The sequence below is a fragment of the Salvelinus sp. IW2-2015 genome, linkage group LG1 (genome assembly GCF_002910315.2).
Source record: "Salvelinus sp. IW2-2015 linkage group LG1, ASM291031v2, whole genome shotgun sequence".
Lineage (NCBI taxonomy): Eukaryota > Metazoa > Chordata > Actinopteri > Salmoniformes > Salmonidae > Salvelinus > Salvelinus sp. IW2-2015.
In genome coordinates this window covers 40,248,598-40,275,229 of record NC_036838.1, presented here as the reverse complement: position 1 = coordinate 40,275,229, position 26,632 = coordinate 40,248,598, and the positions used below count along the sequence as shown (strand labels likewise).

The following is a 26,632-nucleotide window of genomic DNA, read 5'->3' as shown; positions in this document are numbered from 1 at the left end:
AGTCCAATTGTTATATTCAAACTTCATCCTGGTACAATTTACCTGTTTATGAGCTCACTCAGTCAATAATAATGTACATTTATAGCATGATCACTCAATTGAGTTCGACGCCATAATCTATGTGGTAAATATTGCCCAAGTGGCTGACTCACTGTTCTCCTTCATCTCTGATTGATGAACGGCCTGTAAATTTTACATGAACAACATTTGAACTGCAGTCTACTTGACCTTTGTGTAAATGCATTGATGCAACTGAGTACCATAAGCAGGAAGACATTTTAACATGGGGAGAGGTTATACATTTTTTTATTAATAATTTATCCACATGTAGTTTCAGAATATAATAATTAATGATGGTTATAAGTGCATATAGTTAATAGCATACCCACATGCTATATTAAATTCAAGGGAATTAAAAAGTCCCAATAACTTCCGTAACCTTTGTTTACATAGTCATAGCCCTTGTCAATTCAAAGATTATATTAATTTTGATCGAACAGTTTACAAACATTTAAATACTGATAGGTGGCTAGGGAACGATATGTCACTTAACACTGGTAAGTAACACAGGTGATATTTACTTTAGATGGCTTGAAAACTTTCAAGAGGTTTCAGGTGGAACAAGGCAAATACATTCAGATATCCCATCCACATTATCGCACAACTATCAGAGTGATTGTTTTGTGTAGAACTACTGTAAATAAGGCTTTATCAATTCCTTAACATTGGAGCTTGCTCCAAAAGCACACTCTTGGGACTTTTGTTGGTAATTTATAATCCAGTAGGTGTGATAATTTGGTGGATTTTTTGTTTTCAAAGATTGTGCTTTTGGTATACATGATGAATGAAGATTTCTACATTGATCTGGATTTGTGGACTAAGATTTTCAACTGGATTATTGTCTACACATTAACTGATTTTAACACCAGTGAATACTAAAGCACAATTAGCAACAGCCTGAGGAATTTCTCAAAGCATACACTTTTGTATAAAAATAAGTGCAAGGAAACAGGGACAATATCCCAAAGAAAAATCTTATTTTGGAAATGGTGTTTGAATTGCCTTTTTGAAAATACTTTTTGAATCTTTAATGAACCCTCTTCTCCTCTTTCAAACTGTKTAACCCACTGGGCACACACTGGTGGAATCAAAGTTGTTTCCACGTCATTTAATAGACGTTGAATTGACATCTGTGCCCAGTGGCATTATTCTTAAGTCTCATACTCTCTTTATTGACAAATCTGAATCTGGCCCCCACTCTTTGTACTACCTATACTGACCTTTCTTACGGAAATAGATGTAGAGGGTGTGACTAAATGGCAAGTAGCTCCAAGATGAGGAAGTCCAAGCCAAAACCATTTCCATTTGCCTAGGGTGTGCACGGAATTAATACCTAACTCAGCCAACTTCTTGGCAGCCTATTGCTTATGACACTTACAATAGACCTCTAACTGATTTATAAATCAGTGTCAAAACACATCTGCAATACAATTGCAGTGGATAAAACATTACTGCCTGCGTTCAGAGTATTACTGTGGCATTGAGATTGAAGTGTTTGGGAAACCCTGTGGGAAATATTTCAAAGGCTCACTTCAAAACTACTCAGGCTTCAAGCAATCAACGGGACGGTGGCTGACCTTTTCTAAATATCTCTTGACTGAGAGTCAAGACTATTACAAGATCGAAAATATGTGGGGCATCCTGAGACACATAGTAGGGAAAAGGCTTTTATCATACTCCATAATCCTTACCATCATAATGATAAGTATATTTGTCACAATGGGTAAGTTCATGCATTTCGTACATGAAAAAATAACTGCTTTACCTTATGAAACAAAATATTAACATTGACAATGCTAATATGGAGATAAAAATTAGAGTAATGTAAATATTGAAAACATAAAAAATATTATACATTGAAAATATGGAATAATCTATCTGAGCCATTCATGCGTATTTTCTATGGCTTCTGACAGAAGTGAAATGTTTATCCTTCGTCAGATTGAAGCCTGTTTTATTTGATGATTTTACATCAAGCATTGATTTAATAGTTATGTTATTACTTCATGTGTCATAATCATTTTGACACAGATCGTTGTAGATATATAACGTTGTAGATATATTGGTCGGTACAGAGTAAATGCAGTGTTAGTACACATTGCAACAAAATATTAATTGTTTTTGTCTTTACATATTCATATGCATTAGATATGTATTTTTCTAAGACATTTTGAATTCATAAAGTTTAAATGTTCATTTGGAATATTTAGGAATGTTGAAATGTAACAAATGTAAAAATTCTACAGAGAAATTGTGAAAACATGTTTTCTTTAAATTTTTTACCAGATCAATATTCAAAAAGACAAGCTCACTCAGATTCCACAGGGAAGAATCTTGGGACATTTGGAAAAAATAATGGAACGAAACAGTCTAGAAATAATTTTACAATCATTGGGAATGAATTATCTCGTTCTATAAACCTTTCAAAAAATACCTCAAATCAACCTAAAATGTATAATCACWGGAAATATCGTTCAACACCATCAACAACTGCAAACCCCAATGAATTGGAAGTGACAAGTGAATTGGAAACGTCCCCCTCTACTGTAGGCATCACATCCTCAACTGTTATTACACAACAAGATGCAACTCCAACACAAACCCAAAGCACACCAATTCCTACCTCAATTGAGTCTGGACAATCCACGGTGGACTATTCTTCAAAGAACACAACTACTAAACATGGTTCCACAAGATCAAGCCAATCTTCAGAGGAAAGTACAACTGCGTCCCTAGCGACGTCATTCACAGCTACAAAATCTACAAAGACAACTGAATCAGTGACAAAGAACACTGAGTTTTCCACAACAGAGGAGCGGCCATCACCAACATTTACTATTTCAACTTCCAACACAAACCTTATCACCTCCACATTAACCAATGAATCAAACATGTCTAGAATGACCACTAGTCCTCAAGACACTTCAAAAGATCTAAGTGGAGAAATGACAGAAAGGACAGTCCAAGTCACACACTCCATATCTTCTGGAGACCTCTTGTCAACAACAATGCCACCCACAAGCGACGTGACACAATCAGAGGTTTCATTGAACACCCAAGAAACATATTTAACATCAAAAAACGTGGAACTTGGCTCCACCAGCGGTCAGGAAAACATAACTGCAATTCCAACACAAAGCACTTCAGTCCCTGACTTGATGGAGTTTCATACAAAACACATTAGTTCAACCACCAACATATTGTTAACATCAGGTATGTCACAATCCACCTTGAAAATGTATTCAATTCAGAGGACTACWAAAGAACATGGTTCCACAAGCCAACCTTCAATGGAAAGTACAGCTGTGGTCTCAACTGCAGAAGATCATATTTCTACACCATTCACAACTACAAACTCTCTGAAGACAACTGAATCATTGAAGTCACCCTCCACTACACATATAACATCCTTACCTGTTTTTACAAGACAAGACGTAACTGTAAATCAAACCCAAAGCACAACCATCACTACCCCAATGGAGTCTCAAACAACTGAGTACAACAGTCCAACCACCAACATATTGTCAACATCGGGTATGTCACAATCCACTTTGGAAATGTCTTCAACTGAGATGGCTACTGGAGAACACGGGTCAACAAGAACAAGCCAATCGTCAATGGAACGTACAGCTGTGGTCTCAACTGCAGAAGATAATCTTTCCACATCATTCACAACTCCAAATTCTACAAAGACAATGGAATCAGTGACGTCCTCCTCCACTACAGACATAACATTCCAACKTCCTATTACAACAGAAAAGGGAACTGCAACGCAAACCCAAAGCACATCAATCCCCACATCAATGGAGTCTCACAGGACTCAACATARGAGTCCAACCAACAATAGATTGTCAACATCAAGTATGTCACAATCGACTTTGGAAATATCTTCAACAGAGATGACAAYTGAAGATATTGGGTCCACAACTACAAGGCAAACTTCAATGGAAATTACAGATATGGTCTCAACCCCCAGCAAGTAATCTGTCCACACCATTCACAACTACAAACTCTCCGAAGACAACTGAATCATTGACGTCCCCCTCCACTACACATATAACATCCTACCCTGTTATTACAGGACAAGACGTAACTGTAAATCAAACCCAAAGCACACTCAATCTCAACCCAATGGCGTCTCAAACAAATCAAGACACCAGTCAACCACCAACAAATTGTCAACTTCAGGAATGTCACAATCCACTTCTGAGATGTCTTCAATTGAGATGTCTACTAAAGAAACATGGTTCCACAAGCCACCTTCAATGGAAGTACAGCTGTTGGTCTCAACTGCAGAAGATCATATTTCTACACCATTCACAACTACAAACGCTCTGAAGACAACTGAATCATTGAAGTCGCCCTCCACTACCACATATAACATCCTTACCTGTTTTACAAGACAAGACGTAACTGTAAATCAAACCCAAAGCACAACCATCACTACCCCAATGGAGTCTCAAACAACTGAGTACAACAGTCCAACCACCAACATATTGTCAACATCGGGTATGTCGCAAACCACTGTTGACATGTCTTCCACTCAGGCAACCACTGAAAATGGTCTTTCCACACCATTCACAACTACACACTTGAAAAAGACAAGTGAATCAGCATTTTCCACCTCCACTTTAGATACCACTTCCTCATCTGGATTTACCACACCTCTGACATTTATTCCAGGTTCGACCACAGAAAGGAGACCGTCAACGCAAAGCGAGACAGTGACCACAATTGTGCATACACAGGCAGACAGTCAGTCAACACCAGACCACAGTTCAACCTCAAATATTTTCCTTACGTCATTCACAACAATATCTACAACTCATCAGTGTAATGAAGAGGACTGTCAGTGTCATGGTGCTCCTTGTTTTTTCAATGACACTCTTGGCTTATGTAAATGCCATTGCTCTGCCTTCACCTTTGGAGATTTGTGTACTTATGGAAGTAATGTCACCACAGTTTCCTTGGGTGAGTTTTCCTTTTCATTATAATTCCTTACTAAAGCCTCTACATGACTAGTAAAACATATATTGGTCAATGTTGTTTAACAAGTAAAGCTGAATGTCACCTCTACATTAACTAAATGTTTCATCATGAATGATTGATGCTATCATGAACCCATACATGTGTGGTTTTAACTTTACATAAAAGGACGAGACCTTTTGCACCAATGGTAGACCCATTAAACTTAGGGCTTGATTCAATCCGTGTCGAAATGTAAAGGTAATTTCTGATTGACATTTACTTTGCCTGCTACCCATCCACATCACTCCGACCAACTGACGTTTCTTATCCACAATGACATTATCAACTTTCTACGATGACGTTATCAACTTTGATACTCTGACTAGTTAGATTTGTTAGAGACAATGCAACGATTTCTAGGATGGCAGTTTCAGACTGAATATGTATAGCGATCGATAGAGCAGCGGAATTAAATTCAGTGTGAGTTGTCAGGCAAGCATTTACCATGAATGCAGTCTCTGCAAAAGCGGGAAGGAATATGGTCTTTCAATTTTTATCATCCTATAGCGCTGAACTTTGGCGATACGGATTGAATCAAGCCCTTCTTCACTGCCCTGAATTTACTAATAACAAAACGGGATTCTTTGTATGTTTGTACTTACATAGTCATGCATTTCTTTGCAGATAAGGCAGTACCAACCAGAAAGGCAAATGTCTCTTTGAGGATTATGAGGGAATTTGAGCCTGAGTATGAAAATATGAACTCCAGCAAGTCCCAAATATTAATCAAAACTTTGATTAAGGAGGTATGCAATATGTTTTTTTATGTTGTGTGATTTTGTAAAAACATTATTCATAAATGTGAAATGGTACAGTAATATATTTGAACAACTTAATACTAATGCAATAAGGTATCATTTGTTACTGAATAAAGAAGTAGTTACAATAACACATAGGCCTAAAATGGCTACCTGATATACAATTTTGACAGGATCAAAGTGAAATATATCAAATGTATATATTTTTTCTTCTGTTTTTCAGCTTAGTGCTCTCTGCAGGAGAGCAGATCCACAAAATTTTAAAGATGTACAAGTCATTCATCTAAAGTAGGTTATTATATTTTCAAAACTCAAACATCTAAGAAGCTTAATTAAACAAACATGAATTAAATACTGCAAATCAAATTCCTATAATATTAATCAACTATTGAACTCTTGAAATGTGATTTATGTCTATTCTTCTAGACCTGGAAGTATTGTTGCAGAGAGCATAGCGGAATACACCTATCCCAACAATGCATCCCAAATTGATTTCCTCAACAATGAACTGGAACCCACACTTAGGAATATCTTGAACAACACAGATAACCTAATGGGCATCAGTCAAGCATTTGAAAATGTGCGAATCCAGTTGACCAACATTACCTTCCAACCGACAGAAATAAGGAGTAAGTAATGTGTGGCAATTGAAAACATGTATCATGCGTAATGTTTTTTTGTATTTGTAAATTGTAAATAGTTTCATTTTGTTTGAAAACCTTGTAAAATCAAACTTTTATTGAATTTAGTAGAGATATGAGAGTAATTATGATGGGGAATTGTTTTCTAATCAGATATTGCAGATTTGAGGCCATTTGTRGCCTGTCGTCTGGGTTTTGCCAACTACACAGAAGAGCTCTCTGATGGCAGCTGGAAGTGTGTGGGGCCTTGTAAACAGTATCCAGACTACTGTCATAGACACGGAGAATGCTTTAATAATGTTCAAAGTGGACCTATTTGTCTGTAAGACCCTATTTGTTTTCAGAATTTATTCAATCTGATAAAGTGCATTCGGAAAGTATTGAGACCCCTTTACTTTTTCCACATTTTGTTACGTTACAACCTTATTCTAAAATGGATTCAATTGTTTTTTCCCCATCAAACGACACACAATACCTCATGACAAAGCAAAAACTCTGTTTTTTTAACATGTTTGCAAAAAAGGGAAATACCACATTTACATAAGTATTCAGACCCTTTACTCAGTACTTTATTGAAGCATCTTTGACAGCAATTACAGCCTTGTCTTCTTGGGTCTTTAATTTTTTTTAAATTAAGTCAGTTAAGAACAAATTCTTATTTACAACGACAGCCTGATGCTACAAGCTTGTGGCCTGCATTCTTCTCTGCAGATCCTCTCAAGCTCTGTCAGGTTGGATGTCAGGTTGCTCGACAGCTAATTTCAGGTCTCTCCAGAAATGTTCAATCGGTTTCAAGTCCAGGTTCTGGCTGGGCCACTAAAGGACATTCAGAGACTTGTCCCAAAGCCACTCCTGCGTTGTCCTGTTGGAAGGTGAATGTTCGCCCCAGTTTGAGTTCCTGAACGCTCTGTAGCAGGTTTTCATCAAGGATCTCTCTGTACTTTGATCTGTTCATCTTTGCCTCGATCCTGACTAGTCTCTCTGCCGCTGAAAAACATCCCCACAKCATGATGCTGCCACCACCATGCTTCACCGTAGGGATGGTGCCAGGTTTCCTCCAGACGTGACGCTTGGCATTCAGGCCAGGAGTTCAATCTTGGTTTCATCAGACCAGAGAATCTTGTATCTCATGGTCAGAGTCTTTAGGTGTCTTTTGGCAAACTCCAAGCGGGCTGTCATGTGCCTTTTACTGAGGAGTGGCTTCCGTCTGGCCACTCTACCTTTAAGGCCTGATTGGTGGAGTGCTGCAGAGATGGTTGTCCTTCTGGAAGGTTCTCCCATCTCCACAGAGTAACTCTAGAGCTCTGTCAGAGTGATCATCGGGTTCTTGGTCAAGGCCTTCTCCCCTGATTGATCTAGGAAGAGTCTTGGTGGTCCTAAACTTCTTACATTAAGAATGATGGAGGCCACTGTGTTCTTGGGGACCTTCAATGCTGCAGAAATGTTTTGGTACCTTTCCCCAGATCTGTGCCTCGACACAATCCTATCTCGGAGCTCTATGGACAATTCCTTCGACCTCATGGCTTGGTTTTTGCTTCTGACGTGCACTGTCAACTGTGGGACCTTATATAGACAGGTGTGTGCCTTTCCAAATGATGTCCAATCAATTGAATTTACCACAGGTGGACTCCAATCAAGTTGTAGAAACGTCTCAAGGATGATCAATGGGAACAGGATGCACCTGAGTTCAATTTCGAGACTCATAGCAAAGGTTCTGAAAACTTATGTAAATAAGGTATTTCTGTTTTTTATTTATGTAACAGTATAACTTTAGTACCGTCCCCTCGCCCCGACACGGGCGCGAACCAGGGACCCTCTGCACACATCAACAACTGACACCCACGAAGCGTCGTTACCCATCGCTCCACAAAAGCGCGGCCCTTGCAGAGCAAGGTGCAACACTACTTCTAGGTTTCAGAGCAAGTGACGTAACTGATTGAAACGCTAGTAGCGCGTACCCCCTAACTAGCTAGCCATTTCACATCCGTTACACTCACCCCCCTTTCAACCTCCTCCTTTTCCGCAGCAACCAGTGATCCGGGTCAACAGCATCAATGTAACAGTATAACTTTAGTACGTCCCCTCGCCCCGACACGGGCGCGAACCAGGACCCTCGGCACACATCAACAACTGACACCCACGAAGCGTCGTTACCCATCGCTCCACAAAAGCCGCGGCCCTTGCAGAGCAAGGTGCAACACTACTTCTAGGTTTCAGAGCAAGTGACGTAACTGATTGAAACGCTAGTAGCGCGTACCCGCTAACTAGCTAGCCATTTCACATCCGTTACACTTACAGTAAATTTGTAACATTTTTGAAAAGCCTGTTTTCGCTTTGTCATTACTGGGTATTGTATGTAGATTGCTGAGGACTTTTTGTTTGTATCCATTTTAGAATAAGGCTGTAACATACAATTGGAAAAAGTCAAGGGGTCTAAATAATTTCCCAAGGCACTGTATGTACCGTATGTAGTGCTTGGATTTTGGTACATGTTAAGTTGTGTTACACAATGTTACAAAGTAATTTCAGTTAATTAAATGTAACCAAATTAAATGTTGAACCATAAATGCTGAAGCAGTATGCATCATAACCCCCTCACTGTTTGACAAAGGTGCTATGAGTCTTCCCTGGAGCAGTATCATGGACCCCAGTGTGAGCGCTTCCGCAGGGGAAGAGGTTTCTATGCTGCACTCTTTGGTGCGCTGGGGGCAGGCATCCTCCTCATACTTGCTCTCATCGTGGTTATCGTGGTCCTGCGAAGGAACCGTGGGGGACATTGGTGGGTATCATAACATAATACAGGCAGATTCTTGTATGCCATGCAAATGATTGCTTGATTTGAAGTAAATTAGATGCAATCTGTGTAAGGAATATAATTGTATGGTTTAAAAGAAATTGTTTTCATAACTCAGGAACATTGACAAGCCACCTGCCAGAAGACTGATGTCTCTCAATGAGGACTTTTTTGACTTCACACAAAGAGGTATGCTCATCTCTGCCTCTATGTCCCAATGACTGACAACCAGAATATTATACTCTCTATAATATATTCCCAACACTCATTTGTTTTCATTTTGATTTTAGACCTCGGTCCATACCATGGCAGTTCACCAGTCTACACAAACACTGATTTAGTTGACGAAGGCTGCCCAGGAGTATTCAGCCTGCATCTTGACAATGTTGACACAACATAAAATGTGAGTACAATTACAGACGTTATACTGTAATTTCTGTTGTTTCATGTCTTTCATATTTGTCAAAATCTTACAATCTTTGCTGTGAATGAAAAATTACATCTAGTAATGAGCAATAAATATTAAATATAGTATCTACACTTCAACATTACACCTCTCTCTCTCTATATGCTATAATAACAAATATTTACATGTAATTACTTTCACAGTCTAGAGCACCAGCTGTTTATGATTCTCTATTTTAATTAATACTAATGTTGACATTTGAAGTGATATGACTATCCAAGATCTTTTCTCAGGTGAAGACCCAATGGCCAAAAATAATAGATTTTCTTCAAAATAACACAGAATAAAGTATTCATGCTGCCTAAAATGTTTGCTCATTTACCACAAATAATTATGCTTTATAATATGCATAATCATTGTAAATCAAATTATTTTTGTACTGCAGCTATTTTACTGGAATGTTAAAGCATAAGGCTACACACTACTGTCATTCGAGGACTTGATAAATAAAATGAGATCTAGATGAACAATTTCCTGGCATTAAAGACTACCTGGTATGATTGTTAGATGTGTATGTTACATCTGTTGACTAAGTGTAATATGTAACTTCTGGGCTTTGGGTTCACATATACATTTTAATTTGACAAATATTTAAATAAAGACGAATCATCTGCGTCCTTTTCTTCCATTCTTCACATCTTTAAATGGAATGTAATATTTTCATATTTATCTAATATCATGTGGCAATTACAACCTATGTGCGCTAGGGGGAGCACACATCCTTTTTTCCAACAACAACTGCATGTGCTTTCAGAAAGTTAGGGAAGAGCATCACGAATAAAATAACAGTATAACAAAGAACACAAATAAAAACAGTTTTCTCTTTGAACGTGTTGGCAATAATATCATGCAACAGGTTCAGTTCACATCATGCAATGTTCAGTTGCATGACATTTAGCGTTATTTCCAATGTTTGAAGAGCTGTTGCTTGTAGCCTGGTGGTTAGAGCGTTGGGCCAGTAACCAGCAGGTAGCCTGGTGGTTAGAGTGTTGGGCCAGTAACCAGCAGGTAGCCTAGTGGTTAGAGCGTTGGGCCAGTAACCAGCAGGTAGCCTGGTGGTTAGAGCGTTGGGCCAGTAACCAGCAGGTAGCCTGGTGGTTAGAGCGTNGTCGGGCCAGTAACCAGCAGGTAGCCCGGTGGTTAGAGCGTTGGGCCAGTAACCAGCAGGTAGCCTGGTGGTTAGAGCGTTGGGCCAGTAACCAGCAGGTAGCCTAGTGGTTAGAGCATTGGGTTCAGTAACTGAAAGGTTGCTGGATTCAATCCCTGAGCCGACAAGGTAAAAATATGTTGTTCTGCCTCTGAGCAAGGCAGTTAACCCACAGTTCCCTGGGTGCTGAAGATGTGGATGTTAATTATAGCAGCCACCCGCACCTCTCTGATTCAGAGATGCATTCAGTTGTACAACTGACAGGTATCCCCTTTCCCTTTAATTCCCTCTGGGTATTACTGCTGATAGCCTACAGAGTATTGGAAGTAGAGGGACAGGTAGCATTTTGTGCCGTCTGTGCCAGTACTGCCAATGTGATGCATTCTCTGGGCTCTTATACTGTATCCAATCTGAAGCATTATTCAAGCTGGTATTTCACTCTGCCTTTTTATCTTTTGAATCCTGTTTATTCCTTTGATCATGTTGTTTCAGTTTTGTATAGACATAGATGAAAGTCTATGATTCAAACATGACAGTTTTTGCATCTAAAACACTACAACATTCGATGGACCCTTTTTAAATCGATGTTTTATTTGACCCCTCCCTCTCCCCCACATCGATAGAAAACAGCCATAATGTTGTCTCTACCACAGACTATAACCAGACATTTATAATCTTGCTGTAGACTTAGAGGACATTCAGACATTGCAACCACACTGCAATATTTGTCACAGACATCTGCAGGCAAAACCACAAAGGTTATATATATATATATTTATTTTAATAATAGCTGCCATAAAAAGTGGGAGATTGTTCCATTGGGTAAATCTCACACTTTGTCAGCCTTGAGGTAGAACATGGTTAAGAAAATGAACACTGACCCCTGCATCCCCTGCATGTTCCTGTCGTGTTTGTGTGATGTTTCTTGTGGTTAATGTACGTTTTTCTTGCATGAATTCACAAATGCGTCACACAGACCAGATTCATTATTGCTCTTCGTCTTGATTTTGTGTACTTGCGCTTTACTGTCCCCATTTGGGACCACCATTTAAATAGATAGCCCTTGTCACCATCTGTTGCCATGGCCACCGTCCATGCTGTTGCGTAGCAGCTCACCTGAGCGAGAGCTAGGTGAAAGAGCTGGCAGGTGGCCTAGATCACACTGCTGCCTTTTGTTCCTCTCAGAGGACACAGCACCATCACCGTCAATTGACCATAATACTAAATGCTTACAGCAAAAAGGAATGGTAATTTATGAGCTACCCTTTCCAGAGACAATAACAAATGTACTGTATAAGAATAATGTTGAGCAGGTGACCGCACCCTATATTGGATTTGGCTAATGATTTCAGTCCTGCTCTGTGTGCATAGCTGTCCTGTACTATAAAAATGAGTAACTGCACTGACAAATCTTTTCAAATAAGATAACTTTTCCAGTCATCATTCAAGCTATGGACTCAGTGAAACAAGGCAACATGAAGCACTGAAGACCTGAGGAACCAGGTTACCTGGCCTCTGAGTTGCTCAACAGGTAGCCGGGGGGGAGAGTCATACTTCCAACCAGGAAGGGGAAGGTAATGTATACCTGTCTGAATAAGTCGCTCTGCTGTGTGTTTGGACTGCAGCCAACTGTAATGAGGCACTGCACGAGGGTGTGGGTGGGGGTGATAAAACAGGCCAAACAGCTGAATCAGAGTTCATCTCACACCATTCAACAGAGTACAGAACAAAGGCCGATTCATAAATAAGTCATTTTATTTTTCCCTTTAAAAGACTGATACATTGATCAAATATTCATAATGACTAGTGTATTTATATTAAATAAACACAGCATCATGTTCTTTACTCCCAGTGCATTTGTTTCACCACAGCAGATGTCAATTATTTTCAATGAACTAGTCTTCATTTGATTTCATTGTTTCTGATAAGACATGGGAATAGGTTAAGATTAAATGACATGGGAATAGGTTAAGATTAAATAACATATCAGTGTACAATGTAAACAATGTATTATACATTAAATATAAAACGACATGGCCTCTACTAGGTTTGTTTTCCCTTTGAGGGAAAATGTACTTAAGTGACCATTTGACTGTAGAGCTAATCTGCTATCCAATTCAACCACCATGTTTTATATCCAGGGTTACTTCGATGCACTTGCTAAATTCACTATGTCATCATTATGGTTCTTGAATAATCTATTACAATAAAATCCATATCATTTCCTGGCCGCCAGCAGCCAAAGTCTCTGGACCACACCCACTGCAATCATGTCAGGCAGGAATGCATTAGCAGAACAGGAAAGTCTGTTTCAGGTAGGTAAGCCCCACACAGTCAAGCGTAATATGTCTATGTTATCAGGTGAGCCCAACGTCTCTGGGATCCACGATCACTTGGTGTAGTCGAAATATTGTCAAAGGAAAGGTCCGGTCATTCTGTAATATGGTAAATGGTCTATGGTTAGTGAAGTAGTGGTTTGGATTTTAATACACTTCATATTTTCACTAAGGGCRTTTGAGAAATATTTGGCAATGTTTCAGTTTCAATTTAGAGGTTTCATTTTAAATTATTTTAGGATTACGTTCCACAAGGTTTTTGGGTATATATTGATTTGTATTGTCATTGGGAGGTAGTWTTGAAGACAATTAGTGACAGACAATGACTCACAGCTTGACCAGCTACTGAGCTGCCCAAACAGTAAGAAAATCATACATTCACATATGTTCAACAGGCACATTTTTGTGCAACACAAAATGACCTGGACACTGAAAGTAGCATAAGGGTTAGGGAGGACTCTCTTTACAACCGTGTATTTGGCAGCAGTGCTGAAAACAGGCAGAGAACAGTAACAAATATTGTTAACCTAGTTTTCTACGATATGGTAGAAAAGTCACAAAATCAGCAGGGAAAACACAAACACAGTTGCACCACGCGTACAAAGTACAAACTGCACTAGACATTCCACTGGAGATAGGCATACCATTATTCCACTCTCCCACTGGTACAGAGTGTATGTCCAGTGAGGGAAACACAGAAATACACTTCCATTCATAAACATAGTGGCCTGAGTAAGACTGAAATATCAACAAGGCAGGAAACATATGTGCATTCCTATATTCATGCTTATACATAATAGGAGTTAGAGTGGGGATGTGGGTGGAGAATCCTTCATAAAGGGTTTCAATACATTGGCCTCTTCTTTAGACTTCATATATGCAATACGAGATAATGATTGCTTTACTGACCCTTTGTCCCCAAGTTCTGAGACACAAAAGCAATATCAAAAACAACATACACCTCACAAAACATCCTATACATGTGACACACACACAACTGAGAACTTGAGGCAGCTTATACGCTAACTGCACCACTGTATCAGAAAAACATTTACATATACTCATTGTACTAAAATATTAAATCATATAAAAAGAACTCTAAAAATGGTTACATATTACCCACACACTCAATAGTTAGAGACAACATTTAGATCATGCATCTTTGTTGTAGTTGCAGTTCCTAAAGTCCCAGTAACTGTAAATGGTATATCAAATACCCTGTTTTTAGAATAGCGAGGTAAAAACTACCAAAGTCGTCAGTGTTAAAGCAGCAGTAAGTGTTTGAAGGCCTCAGCATCCTGAGGCACTGTGTCCCCAGTGGTTAATTGCGCGTGTCCACTGGAGTCCTTCCCTAATTTGTCTCCTCCGGGTCAAACTAAATCCACCTGTACTTTCCTCTTGGTCTGACAATCCCATTCTGGGTCTGAAGCCCCTCTACTGCGACCTGCCGGGCAGTCCACATCCTGGAGTATCTTCTCCGGGTAAAGTTTGTCCAGGTTGGCCGGCCGCTGTGGGAGCAGGAAGTAGTGTGTGGTGCTGGCCTTCCTGCCGTTCTCCATGACAGGCAGGATGCAGGGAGACCCCTCACTGTTCTGCCTCTGTAAACCCCAGCTCACGTACTTAGGGTCTGGGGCAAAGCTCTGTGTGGGGGGCATAACACCGTTAAGGTACGAGGGGAGGCTCTTGGGGCTGGGGGTACGGGAGCTGCCTTGAGACAACAAAGGGTCCCTGGGGGGCACCTTGGGGGGCTTGTCCTCGTCACTATATGCCCCAGACGACACCTCGGCTGACCAGCGGCGGTAGTCTGCAGTCTTGATGGGCCGTGGGGGGATGGGCACGCGGGGGGGCACCATTGGTTTGTCCATGCCCTGAGTGTGGCGGTGGTGACAGGGCAGGCGCAGCGACGTGGGCTTGTTGAAGGAGCCAGCAGGGCCGGAGTGAGAGCGCCGCAGCTTCCTCTGGGCTCGGTCCTGCTGTCTGGGACACACTGGCTGCTGCTCTGCTTGCTCCCGCACCTCCTGCTCCAACCTCTGTTGCTGTTCCTGCTGCTCGTGCTGTTGCCGCTGTTGTTCCTGTACCCGCTGTTGTTCCTGTACCCGCTGTTGTTCCTGTACCCGCTGCTGCTCCTTCTGTTCCTGTTGTCTTTGCTGCCCCGCAGGTCCCTCAAAGTAGGCATAGTTAATCTGCCCACAGCCCCTGAAGCTCCTGCGGCTGGGGGCTCCATAGCGAAAGGCAGAGGGTTTGGGGTGACACTGCTCAGGCACCAAGCAGCGTTGGTCATCTGAACTGGTGAAGAACTCCACCTCATTGTCCATGGCCTGGTCAGGGGAAAGGTCTGCCCGCCCAGGGAGAGGAGGCAGGGGTTTGGCCCCCCGGCTAGGTGTGTGGGGGGGACTGCAGTGTTCGTACACAGACAACCTCTGGAAGGACGGGACCACYTGGTCATCCTCAGCAGGGCTAGGGGTGGAGGGCTCAATGCTGGATGACAGGGACAGATGAGTGGGACGGGACTTCTTTGGGGGTAACCACTGTGCACCAGGGCTATGTTTCTGTCCTGCAGGGAGAAGGTGGTTAGAAAACCAATTCAATCAAAATATCAGCATTTGGTAACTACCAAAGAAAGTTACAACCATAGTGCACCACTAATTAACTTTAGCCAGGCTCCTAGCATGGTCCCTAGGTTAAACGGTTCCTGGAAGTGTGGAGGTCAGAGAGACACACATTACGGTAATTACTTGAAAGCACCTAGTTTTGGTCACATGCACACGGTACAGTGAAATACTTACTTGCTGACGCTCCTCAACAATGCAGTACAATAACATCAGTCAAGAATCAAATGCCAAATACAAAAGTAAAAAAAGAACAAGTAGTAATAAAAAGTAGAAGAAAAGAGTAATAACTAGCATAAGTAGTATGCACATAATATACAGTATGATTGGTTGGTTGGTTAAACATTCCCCAGGATATACTTCAAGCAGATCCTGGGAAGCCAGCATTCTGGCTCTCTATTCTTATAGAAACAAGAAAACCTCCATCAGTTGGCTCAGAGACATGGTATTAAATCCCTCCTTGTAAGGCTGTGTATAAGGCAGAGGGCAAAAGGAAGGACTGTGGGTGTAAGTGGTGGTTGGTAACATAGAAATAGAATCTACAGTGGCTGGGTCCTGTACTTACTCTCAGAATTGAGCGATGGTGGCACCTGCTGCTGAAATCGAAAGTTGTATTCTGTTGGTGCTGGATCCATACTGAAGTACAAGCTGTAAAAAGGTATGATGCACATAGTTGAGTAATTGTCCCAGATACTGTACATGTAGTTATAGCAATTCCAACCATCCCTGCAGGAATACACTTAGTAAAATATAGATGCGTTTAAGGGGTTAATGGAACGCAGACCGCGTTATGGACCAGATTGGCGCACATTCAACAAACCTGATCTAACAAAGTGGATATTCGTATTGTAACAGGCCCACAATGTGGTTACTTAAGTCCGATTTTGATATATTTGCCTATTTCGCTGCATAACATTTAGAAGTTTTCAGGTCTAGAAGAAGTGACTGCTAAATGTTAACTCCCGTTTGTAAAGCTGGTTAGCATACAGAAATCGGTGGTGGTAGTCAAAATCGTTTCTAAGGGTAATGCAGTTGATTGGTGAAGATGACATGAACATGTGTTGGGGTTAACATCCATACAAGCATTATACTCTGATGTTACAAACAATAGCCTAAATGTAGATTTGGGATCTTTCCCAACAGCCCTTTTCCATGGAAATTCCAATGTTTTGGTTGAGTTGTATTGACTTCTTTAAGGCATCTATGAACTAATAAAACATGTTCTTCTTGTAACTAAGGACTCACATGGGGACTTACTTGTCCAGCTCATGGCGGTGGCTCCATGAGGGCTTGGCTCCAGCCATGCTGAGACAGTGACTGGCCCGCAGGAAGGGGCTGTCTGCAGGTAAACAGATCTCCTGGGCAGTCAGGCCCGCTGTGCACATGCTCCAGGCACAATTGGGTCGCATCAAAGCCAGGAAACACTCGGCTCGCCCAGCTGGCTGCTACTGCTGGACCTGTAACACAGACAAGAGGCAGGAACATGAGTGAAAGTGAAGGGGGTCCAAGGCAGGAACCGGTAATAAAAGCACAATTAGATATCCTCTTTATGTTCATTGACACATTTCCACCAACATGAGACAATCCTCTGCTGTTGTAGTTAGTCAATATCAGAACATCTCCAGTTAAAAGCTTTCTCCAAGTATCAGAAAAAAGGAAATCCAGTTAAAAAGCAAAACATGTGCTGTTTTATAACTCATCTCATGTTATTGTTCACACTATTTCATGAGGCCAATTTGACATTTTAAAGCAAATGTTCTGCTATTGTACACATTTTGCCATGAGTCTGAGAGAGAATKTTTCAGTTTTAAAACTAATTTCCTTTAATTCTACACATTTTGCCATAATATGCTATCTGGGGGCCCCCCAACATCATGGCTGATTTTTTAACCAAACCAATGACAGTGTCTTTTTACAACAGCAGAGTGTTGATTGAGTCCCAGCAGACAGGTAGCTCTGACTGCAAGAGATCTCTTTTAAATGAGACTGTTCCTGTAACCAGAGATATGCCTGGTGTTGCAAGCACTCCCAATGTCAGATGACCTGGATGTTCGAGTCATGTCAAATGTGTGTCAGGGCTGACTAAACAATGCAAGCAAGGTTCAGAGGGAGGAAATCAAGTCATATATGCAGAACAAAGTGTAAAAAAAAGAACACCAGCACATTATTAACTAAATGTTCCAATGTATTCAGTCTTCATTCATCCCAGGTCAGATGAGTAATGGCCAGTAACTGTCATTCCATCACGACACATTGGTGTTTTATGTCTGTGTAGTGGGCAGTAATATTTGATAAGTATGATATTATACATTGTATATACCTCACATGTGATTGGAATAAGATTAAGCAATTAGCCTATTAAAATGTTTATCTGACTCCATTAAGATAATTAGCAATATGCAATAGTTACAGTAATAGGCAATGAAGAAATATCTGAGAATGGAATTCTAAATACAAGTTATTTATTTTGTAAAATGAATGTATTCACAAAAGTCATAAAGCTTAAGTTAAAGCATTAACAAACGTTACAACGCATTATACCACAGCATTGTTGAATACTCGTTTCTGATTGTTAGAAGGGCATTCTAGAATGGCCATTAAAACCAGTTAACGGCACAGTTGGAAAAAATGTCGGGACACCTTGCAATCATGACGCAATAAGCGCCTACACATGCAGACTGTACTTGCTACAAAGTTACAGAAAGCTAAACCAACAACCACACAAACGGAAATTAGATACATTTGAAACGCAGGTCTAACGAGGAAAAAAATGTAGCTAGCTAGCATTGATTTGTGCATAGACATTTTTGGAGCATCTGATGACCTAACTCGGTGAACATGAATTTCTCTGGTCCCTACTGTTGCAGTCATGACGCAAGTGGCACTATGCTGTAAAATACTCCCACGTTTCTAGTTTGACCAGCTGTTTTCAGCAACTTATATTTTTTCATTTGCTTATTATATTGTTAGGTTTTCTAGCAACAAACTATTTAGCTAGCTTCTGGCTGCAGAGTTCATGACTGTGTTAGCCGTAGCTAGCAAGCAAAGAATAAGAACGTTGCCAGCGAGCATGTCAACGGAACATAAAGAACAAACGACTGGCAAACAAAAGATGAAAGTATGAATTTGCTTATATAAATTAAAATGTTTTATTTCTACCGGTAAATGTGATTATAGTATTGTTTTCTTTGGCAACTGTGGGATAAGCGGGATAAACATCTTAAACAAACGCAACGGAATAAACTTTGCAGTTATTCTGGCTGCAGAGGTCGTGACTGTATAGCCGTAACTAGTTGGTTAGCTAGCAGCAAGCAAGGAATAAGAACTGGGTCGCATCCATCAATATCAAATCAAACTAATCGAACGAACGACTGGGTTGCGTCTCTAGCAACCAAAAGATAAGTATGAATTTGCCTATGAAAATATCAACGAAACAAAGGTATGCCTACTGGTAAATGAGTGCTTTCTTTGGCAACTGTGGTATAAGCGGGATAAACACCTCCGTTCTGTACATTGCCTTAGAAAAATGAACTCTGCTGCATTGTACATTATTTCCAAGGTAATGTACAGAACATTGGCGTTTATCCCTTACTTATTCTAAGCATGGTTAGAGAGAGAGACAAAGAAACCATGGTGTGTGCCATGGCCCATAGCTCACGAGAGGGAGCGATAAAGAGTGTAGGTATCTCACCACAGAAAGTCAGGAACATAAGAGGAAGAACAATTAATCGAATACCATTTTATAAGCATCTGAGTTGTTTGGATTAAAAATCTGAGCTGTTGACCAATAGTATTACTGTAAATTTAACCTCCAGATATCAGACCTACATGATGTAATCACAACAGAACCTCTGCTTCTCAGAGGTGTGACAATGGGGTTGGCAAGATCAACACAGAATGCTGAATTCCTGAGAAGACAATAAAACCTGCATAGAGTGTTGCTAAGAGGAGTCACTTTGGGGGCTGGGCTGCCCTACATACAGACCATAAACTTATTCTGGTGACATGACCTTTAATTAGGAACCTGTGGCCAGAAAGAGGGGAATGAGTGCATCACACAACAGCCGCTGACTTCCTTTGGGTAGAGTGGCTAGACCTAATCTGGGGGACTAAGGGTCATCTCTGCTCAACTGATGGAGACCATAACTTCACAGAGGTCTATGCCATTTACAGCTGATCATATGGAGGAATAGTTCAGTCAATGCGTGTTGTGGTTTGTATGTACAATAAATTCATGGCCAGAACAATATCTATCTATCRTCAGCCATCCATCATCAAGAAGTAAGAACATATCCATGGTCCTTTAAGAACTCAGCAGTTCTAGAGAATGGACAGATTGATGTGCTGCCCAGACAGCTGGTCATCCAGAAACAAAGCTCTGGAACAACAGCCCAGGACATCAGCTCAGGCCAAATTGCCCAACATGGCATCTCTCCCATCCCTTGCCCAGGGCCCTGGATTCAGTTCGGAGGGGATAGTACGCAACTTGATCCTTGATAATGAACTCTGAGRGGCTCGCACTTCCTCTGGCAACAGGTGCAAAAAGTTCATCCTGGCACTGGTTAACCATTGTCACGTTCCTGACCTTGTTTTCCTTTTGTATTGTTGTGTTTAGTGGGTCAGGACGTGAGCTGGGTGGGCAGTCTGTGTTTGTTCTATGTTAAGTGTCAGGTTTAATTGACCTTGTATGGCTCTCAATCAGAGGCAGGTGTTTTCGTTTTCCTCTGATTGAGAGACATACATAGGGAGGTTGTTTCACATTGTTTGTCGTGGGTGGTTGTCTCCTGTGTCTGTATGTATGTTCGTGCCACACGGGACTGTAGCGTTTGTTTGTAGTCGTGTACCTGTTMWTGCGTTCTTCACGTTATATGTAAGTTCGTGTYCAGGTCTGTCTTCATCGTTTTGTTGTTTTGTAAAATTATCAAGTGTTCTTCGTGTGTTTAGTTTCGTCTTGTTAATAAATCATTATGGCATCATACCTCGCTGCACATTGGTCTTCAGATCCCTCTCTCCTCTCCTCGTCCGAGGAGGAATTAGAGTTCCGTTACAACCATAGTTTACATTTTGTTTATTTAGAGGCTTAAAAGAAATAGAGCCCACACACTCATAAGCTTCACCATGTACCTTTATTCACAAAAAATACATGTTTAGATCCTGCAAGAAACTTTGTCAGATCACTTCAACGTTGTTTGTTTGAATAAAGGTACGTGGTGGCGCTTACGAGTGTGAGGGCTCCATTTATTTTATACCAACCTTTTTCGGCCCTGCACCCCACTTAAGGATGTGCGTTTGATCAGTTTACTAGTGTATTTAGAGGCAACACCAGGATTAAACACATGTGGTAGTCATGGAGAAATAATGAATGGGAACATTGCAGGCAAATTATTTCAAAGAGCAGAGGATTTTTTGTTGTGTGGGAAGACAAGAGGTGTGGTACACACACTTGTGATGATGACCATCTCTATTTGACATACATAGCGTACTATCAAAAGAGTAATACACAGGCCTATTCGAGCTCAGCACAGTCACTCCAGGCCAAGAGGTATGGTTTTACACACCATATATGCTACACACTAACATGAGAACTTTGTGCACATCTGATAAATCACACATTTTCCCTACAGTGCACTACTTTCGGCCAGAGCCCTATATGGTAACATTTCGGGACATAACCTTATTATACACAGCGACATTAGGCACAGAAAAACATAGAAAGAAGAGGTTCACACCCCACTTACGACATCAATGCAGCGGTTTCCCGAGCAACCATACCCGCTCTACCTGTGCTGCAAGCAAACAGTGCACACACCCCCTTGCTTTACAGGATTGATTGTTCGAGTTTAAAAGTAGGTGGCTCACTCCATAATATACGTTTTTTCCAATCTCAAGTAACTGATGAAATAAGGATCCATCACTTCTTGATTCTTGACATCGTCAGTAAGCCGGGCGATTGCCAGGGACCTCACGATACAATATTATCATGATACTTAGCTGCCGATTCGATAGGTATAGCGATTCTATAGGTTTCGCGATTCTGTATGAATGCTATTCCATACTGTGATTTTATTGCGATTCGCTGTTCCAAACATATTGCTCACTATATGTCTGCTGCACATGGACAAGAAAGAGCCATGAGAAAACGAGTTTTGATCCGTCACGGAAATAAAAGTGCTGAAAACATATTGGCTCAAGATTTTAAAAGATGGAGAGCAAGCTAAAGCAAAACAAAATACTGCAGTTTTGGTGCAGGTACAGCTGACTAGCGCAAAAACAACAGTAATATCGTTAAAAATAATATTGCGATATATATATCGCAAAAAATAATATACCGATATGCAACTATCAACTTTTCACTCCAAATCAGTACAGTTATATATCGGTATTGTATTTACAGGACATGGGTCCTACACTTAATTCCAGTATGTGACTGATTTGGTCTCTATAAAGAACCAAATCGCTGTCACATACTGGAATTAAAAGCGCAGGCCTAATTTTAGCTATACAGGGAGAACAAGTTGTTCCAACCTTGAATAGATTAACATATTGTATAGTAGTGTTTAGTATGAAAAGGCATAGCAGTATTATAAAGATATTATAACGGCGGAATACAATGTACCGGCTGAGATAAGAGATTGCATCAACCCTGCTGCCGTCATCAACACACACACACACACACACACACACACACACACGTCACTGCAAATCAAGATGTTTTTAGAGCTCACCTTACAACCTCGCAGTTTTCCCTCAGCTGTTACTTAGAAACGTTAAGAATCCTCTTCTGGCGACAGTTCTACTTCCCGTGTTGTTTTGCAGTAGACGTTAGTATAGCCCAATTTACAAGCTTCAGTCTGCTATTGTACTGAGCAGAAATAAAGTACAACGCATTTGGTACAGTAACTATTCTTTCTGTTCTGAGACACTACTCAATAAATACTATTGTTGTGAGTGATGTTCTTTTAAGCTCCACCACGCTACAAGAATATACTCTGGCTCCGCCTTTCACCCAACTCTTAAAGACACAGCTTTCCATTTAGCGGCCTGCACACACAACACCTGCACAGTCGACTATTGATGAAGATAATATGTTTCACTTTACATGAATAATGTATATGCATACCTAAAATAATTTATGCGGCTATATGTGTTTTGCAGGCTTCACTAAGAATTATACATTTACAGATATTTTGTGTAATTAATAGTTGGTACACATTGATTAAAATTGTGTGATTGCTTTATTAAAAAACTTTTATTTAACTATACAAGTCAGTTAAGAACAAGTTCTTATTTTCAATGACGGCCTAGGAAGAGTGGGTTGACTACCGTGCTCAGGCGCAGATTTTCACCTTGTCAGCTCAGGGATTTGATCTTGCAACCTTTCGGTTACTAGTCAAACCCCCTAACCACTAGGCTACCTGCCACCCCTTTACTGTACAGTAGGCTACAGTGGCCTTCAAACTGAACTCTGAACCTCAAAGTCAGTTCCAGTGCATTTTTTCATTGTTCCCCTCTAATCAGGGACTGAATTAGACATGGAACACCAGGTGTGTGTAATTAATTATCAGGTAGAACAGAAAACCAGCAGGCTCCGGACCTCATAGCGTAAGAGTTGAAAATCCCTGGGCTACACTATCATCTGACATAACAAAAGTCAGTTTTATCTACAGTCCTTGAGTGTTGTACATTTTATTGTATGTTGCAGTATTTTAGGTTTTACAGATTATGCTGGGAGTAAGTGTTTAAAGTGCTTATCAATAACAAATAAATACAGCACAAATTGTGGCCTTTGGAGACCGTAGTCTTACACTTTTGTATTAGTTGGACTGGAGAGAGGGGAATACATATTGTACGGTAAGTTGGCTAAATTGCATTTTGCATTACAACATGAAGATAAGGATAATTTTTGTTAGCAACTCAGGTAGGGATTAAATGAGCTGTTCTGTGCTCATGGCTTTGTGTGACGCCACACTGGCTGATCCCTGGCAGTCCCTGGGCAGACAGAGGTTGTTTGAGGACCCAGACTGAATCTTAACCTGTCTGAACACAACTGCATAGCACAGAGAATACAACACACACATACCTCTGTCAGTCTTATTCTGGATGTACCATAGACTTTATCAACACTCTGTTTGTAGCTGTGCTTTATCGTTTCCAGCTAGACTCTTTGGAACAAAGACAAAATGAATGTAAACGCTCACACACAAAGCTGAGGGGAGACAGAGAGGAGGAGTAGGTTTAGGTAATACGGATGTCTCCAGTGGAGATAAGGAGGTAGGCACAGGGTCGTTCCATGTCGATTTCAGCAAACCATTACACCCACCATTTCAGATTGTTCTGAAAGTGTTCTTGTAGTTGGAAACAGATAAGCATCCCGGAAACATTAGTTTGTTGAAATTTATTTTGATCTCTGAGAAATTAAGCTACTTGATTGCACCCAAGTGTATAGGATTCATATACTATTAAATAATTATAGTACCCAACATCCGATTTGGGCCAAACTTTTTCCTAACAATGAGTAAGACATGAGGAATCCGAAGAAGTGGTCAAAAGCCATCCACGGACCTCCCACACCCTATGCCAATCCCACCCCAACAAGTATATACAGTAGTATCAGTTCTTTATGTTTGACAAGTAGTATGGAAATGCGGCTCAGAGTATTGTTTCTTCATCCTATGTAATGTATTCTCAGTGAATTTGGTGATGGTTTTTGCCCCAGTTCAGATAAATTTGTAATTGAAGTGGTTGAGTTTATGTCCCATCCTAGATCCTTATATTACCAGGTTTGACAACTAGATGGTGCTGTTCCTGCTATCCATACTRCTTCTCAAACATAGAGAAGTGAAACTAAATACTAATTGTTGGGGTGGAATTTCCATGGGGTGTGTGTGTGKGGGGGGGGGGGGGTCCGTGGGTGGCTTTTGACTATTTCTTTGGATTCCTCATGTCTAACTCATTATTAGCAAAAAGTTTGGTCCAAACCGGGTGTTAGGTACTATATTTATTCAATATTATAGGAATCCTGCAATCAATTAGCTTAATTTCTCAGAGATTCAATTATATTTCAACAAACTAATGTTGCAAGAATGCTAATCTTATCTGTTTTGAACAACAGAAACAATTTCAGAACAATCTGAGATGGTGGCTGTTGAAATCCTCTTTGTTGTGCTTTTTGAGGTGGATCGACCCTCAGCAAACACACAGAGAAACACTCTTATCGCCGCAGTATATTATCCTGCATGGTAACTGAATGGAGTCCACGTCGTCTGACTGTTGCTCCTTATCTGATGCCTGTGGACATTTCTGTTTACCTGGGACCTGTTCTGTGTTTGTCAGAATATTGACTGGGCAGCTCAGATGATGAAACAACAGAAATGTCCTTTATAGACTTTACTCTGGTCRTAATGTCCCATACCAGTCACTCAAGTCGGACACTATATCTCTCTGTCTGCTTGAATATCTGCTGGAACAACTCCGGCCATTATAAACTTTGTGTGTGTCCGTTCAACCTACACTATATAAACAAGGGTATGTGGACACCCCTTCAAATTAGTGGATTCGGCTATTTCAGCCACACCCGTTGCTGACAGGTGTATAAAATCGAGCACACAACCATGCAATCTCCATAGACAAACATTGGCAGTAGAATGGCCTTACTGAAGAGCTCAGTGACTTTCAACGTGGCACTTCATAGGATGCCAGCTTTCCAACAAGTCAGTTCGTCAAATTTCTGCTTGCTAGAGCTGTCCTGGTCAACTGTAAGTGCTGTTATTGTGAAGTGGAAATCTCTAGGAGCAACAAAGGCTCAGCCGAGAAGTGACAAGCCACACAAGCTCACAGAATGGGCCTGCCGAGTGCTGAAGCGCGTAGCGCATAAATCGCCTGTACTCACTTGCAACACTCACTACCGAGTTCCAAACAGCCTCTGTCAGCAAAATAACTGTTTGTCTGGAGCTTCATTAAATGGGTTTCAATGGCCGACCAGCCGCACACAAGGCTAAGATCACCATGTGCAATGCCAAGCGTCAGCTGGAGTGGTGTAAAGCTCGCCGCCATTGGACTCTGGAGCAGTGGAAACGCGTTTTCTGGAGTGATGAATCACGCTTCACCATCGGACGAATCTGGGTTTGGCGGATGCCAGGAGAACCTGCCCAATGCATAGTGCCAAATGTACATTTTGGTGGAGGAGAAAAAATGTTCTCGGGCTGTTTTTCATGGTTCGGAATAGGCCCCTTAGTTACAGTGAAGGGAAATCTTAATGCTACAGCATACAATGACATTCTAGACGATTCTGTGTTTCCAACTTTGTGGCAACAGTTTGGGGAATGCCCTTTCCTGTTTCAGCATGACAATGCCCCCGTTCACAAAGCGAGGTCCATACAGAAATGGTTCATTGAGATCGGTGTGGAAGAACTTGACTGGCCTGCATAGAGCCCTGACCTCAACCCCATCAAACACCTTTGGGATGAATTGAAACGCGGACTGTGAGCCAGGCCTAATCGCCCAACATCAGTGCCCGACCCCACTAATGCTCTTGTGGCTGAATGGAATCAAGTCCCCGCAGCAATGTCTCAACATCTAGTTGAAAGCCTTCCCAGAAGAGTGGAGACCGTTATAGCAGCAAAGGGGGGACCAACTCCATATTAATACCCATGATTTTGGAATGAGATGTTCGACGAGCAGATGTCCACATACTCACGTAGTGTAACTAGGCTAAACAAACCAGCTACAACCATGCATGTTAACCAAACGCAAGTCATACAATGTCTACAAACAAGTGCATTGTTAACTAAATA

General features: G+C 41.0%; 2 protein-coding genes across 3 annotated transcripts; one reads left to right on the top strand and one right to left on the bottom strand.

Moving 5' to 3' along the window:
• Positions 1 to 3,805: 3,805 nt before the first annotated feature.
• On the top strand, positions 3,806 to 10,354 carry LOC111970271 (mucin-3A). The gene is made up of 9 exons (XM_023996960.3): positions 3,806 to 5,031; positions 5,713 to 5,834; positions 6,070 to 6,134; positions 6,273 to 6,475; positions 6,641 to 6,809; positions 9,099 to 9,266; positions 9,400 to 9,470; positions 9,572 to 9,684; positions 9,981 to 10,354. The coding sequence occupies exons 1-8, from the start codon at positions 4,251 to 4,253 to the stop codon at positions 9,679 to 9,681; spliced, it is 1,689 nt and encodes a 562-aa protein (XP_023852728.2). The 5' UTR covers positions 3,806 to 4,250; the 3' UTR covers positions 9,682 to 9,684; positions 9,981 to 10,354.
• A 3,761-nt stretch (positions 10,355 to 14,115) lies between these two features.
• Positions 14,116 to 22,792, bottom strand: LOC111967530 (ERBB receptor feedback inhibitor 1). Of its 2 annotated transcripts, none has more exons than XM_023992622.2 (4): positions 22,565 to 22,792; positions 17,097 to 17,296; positions 16,405 to 16,487; positions 14,116 to 15,784 (listed from the first exon to the last, which is right to left on the bottom strand). In XM_023992622.2, the coding sequence occupies exons 2-4, from the start codon at positions 17,246 to 17,248 to the stop codon at positions 14,601 to 14,603; spliced, it is 1,419 nt and encodes a 472-aa protein (XP_023848390.1). In that variant the 5' UTR covers positions 17,249 to 17,296; positions 22,565 to 22,792; the 3' UTR covers positions 14,116 to 14,600. The 2 variants fall into 2 exon arrangements, with proteins under 2 accessions (XP_023848390.1, XP_023848398.1); XM_023992630.2 differs by having other exon boundaries at positions 17,085 to 17,296; positions 22,565 to 22,775.
• Positions 22,793 to 26,632: the final 3,840 nt, after the last annotated feature.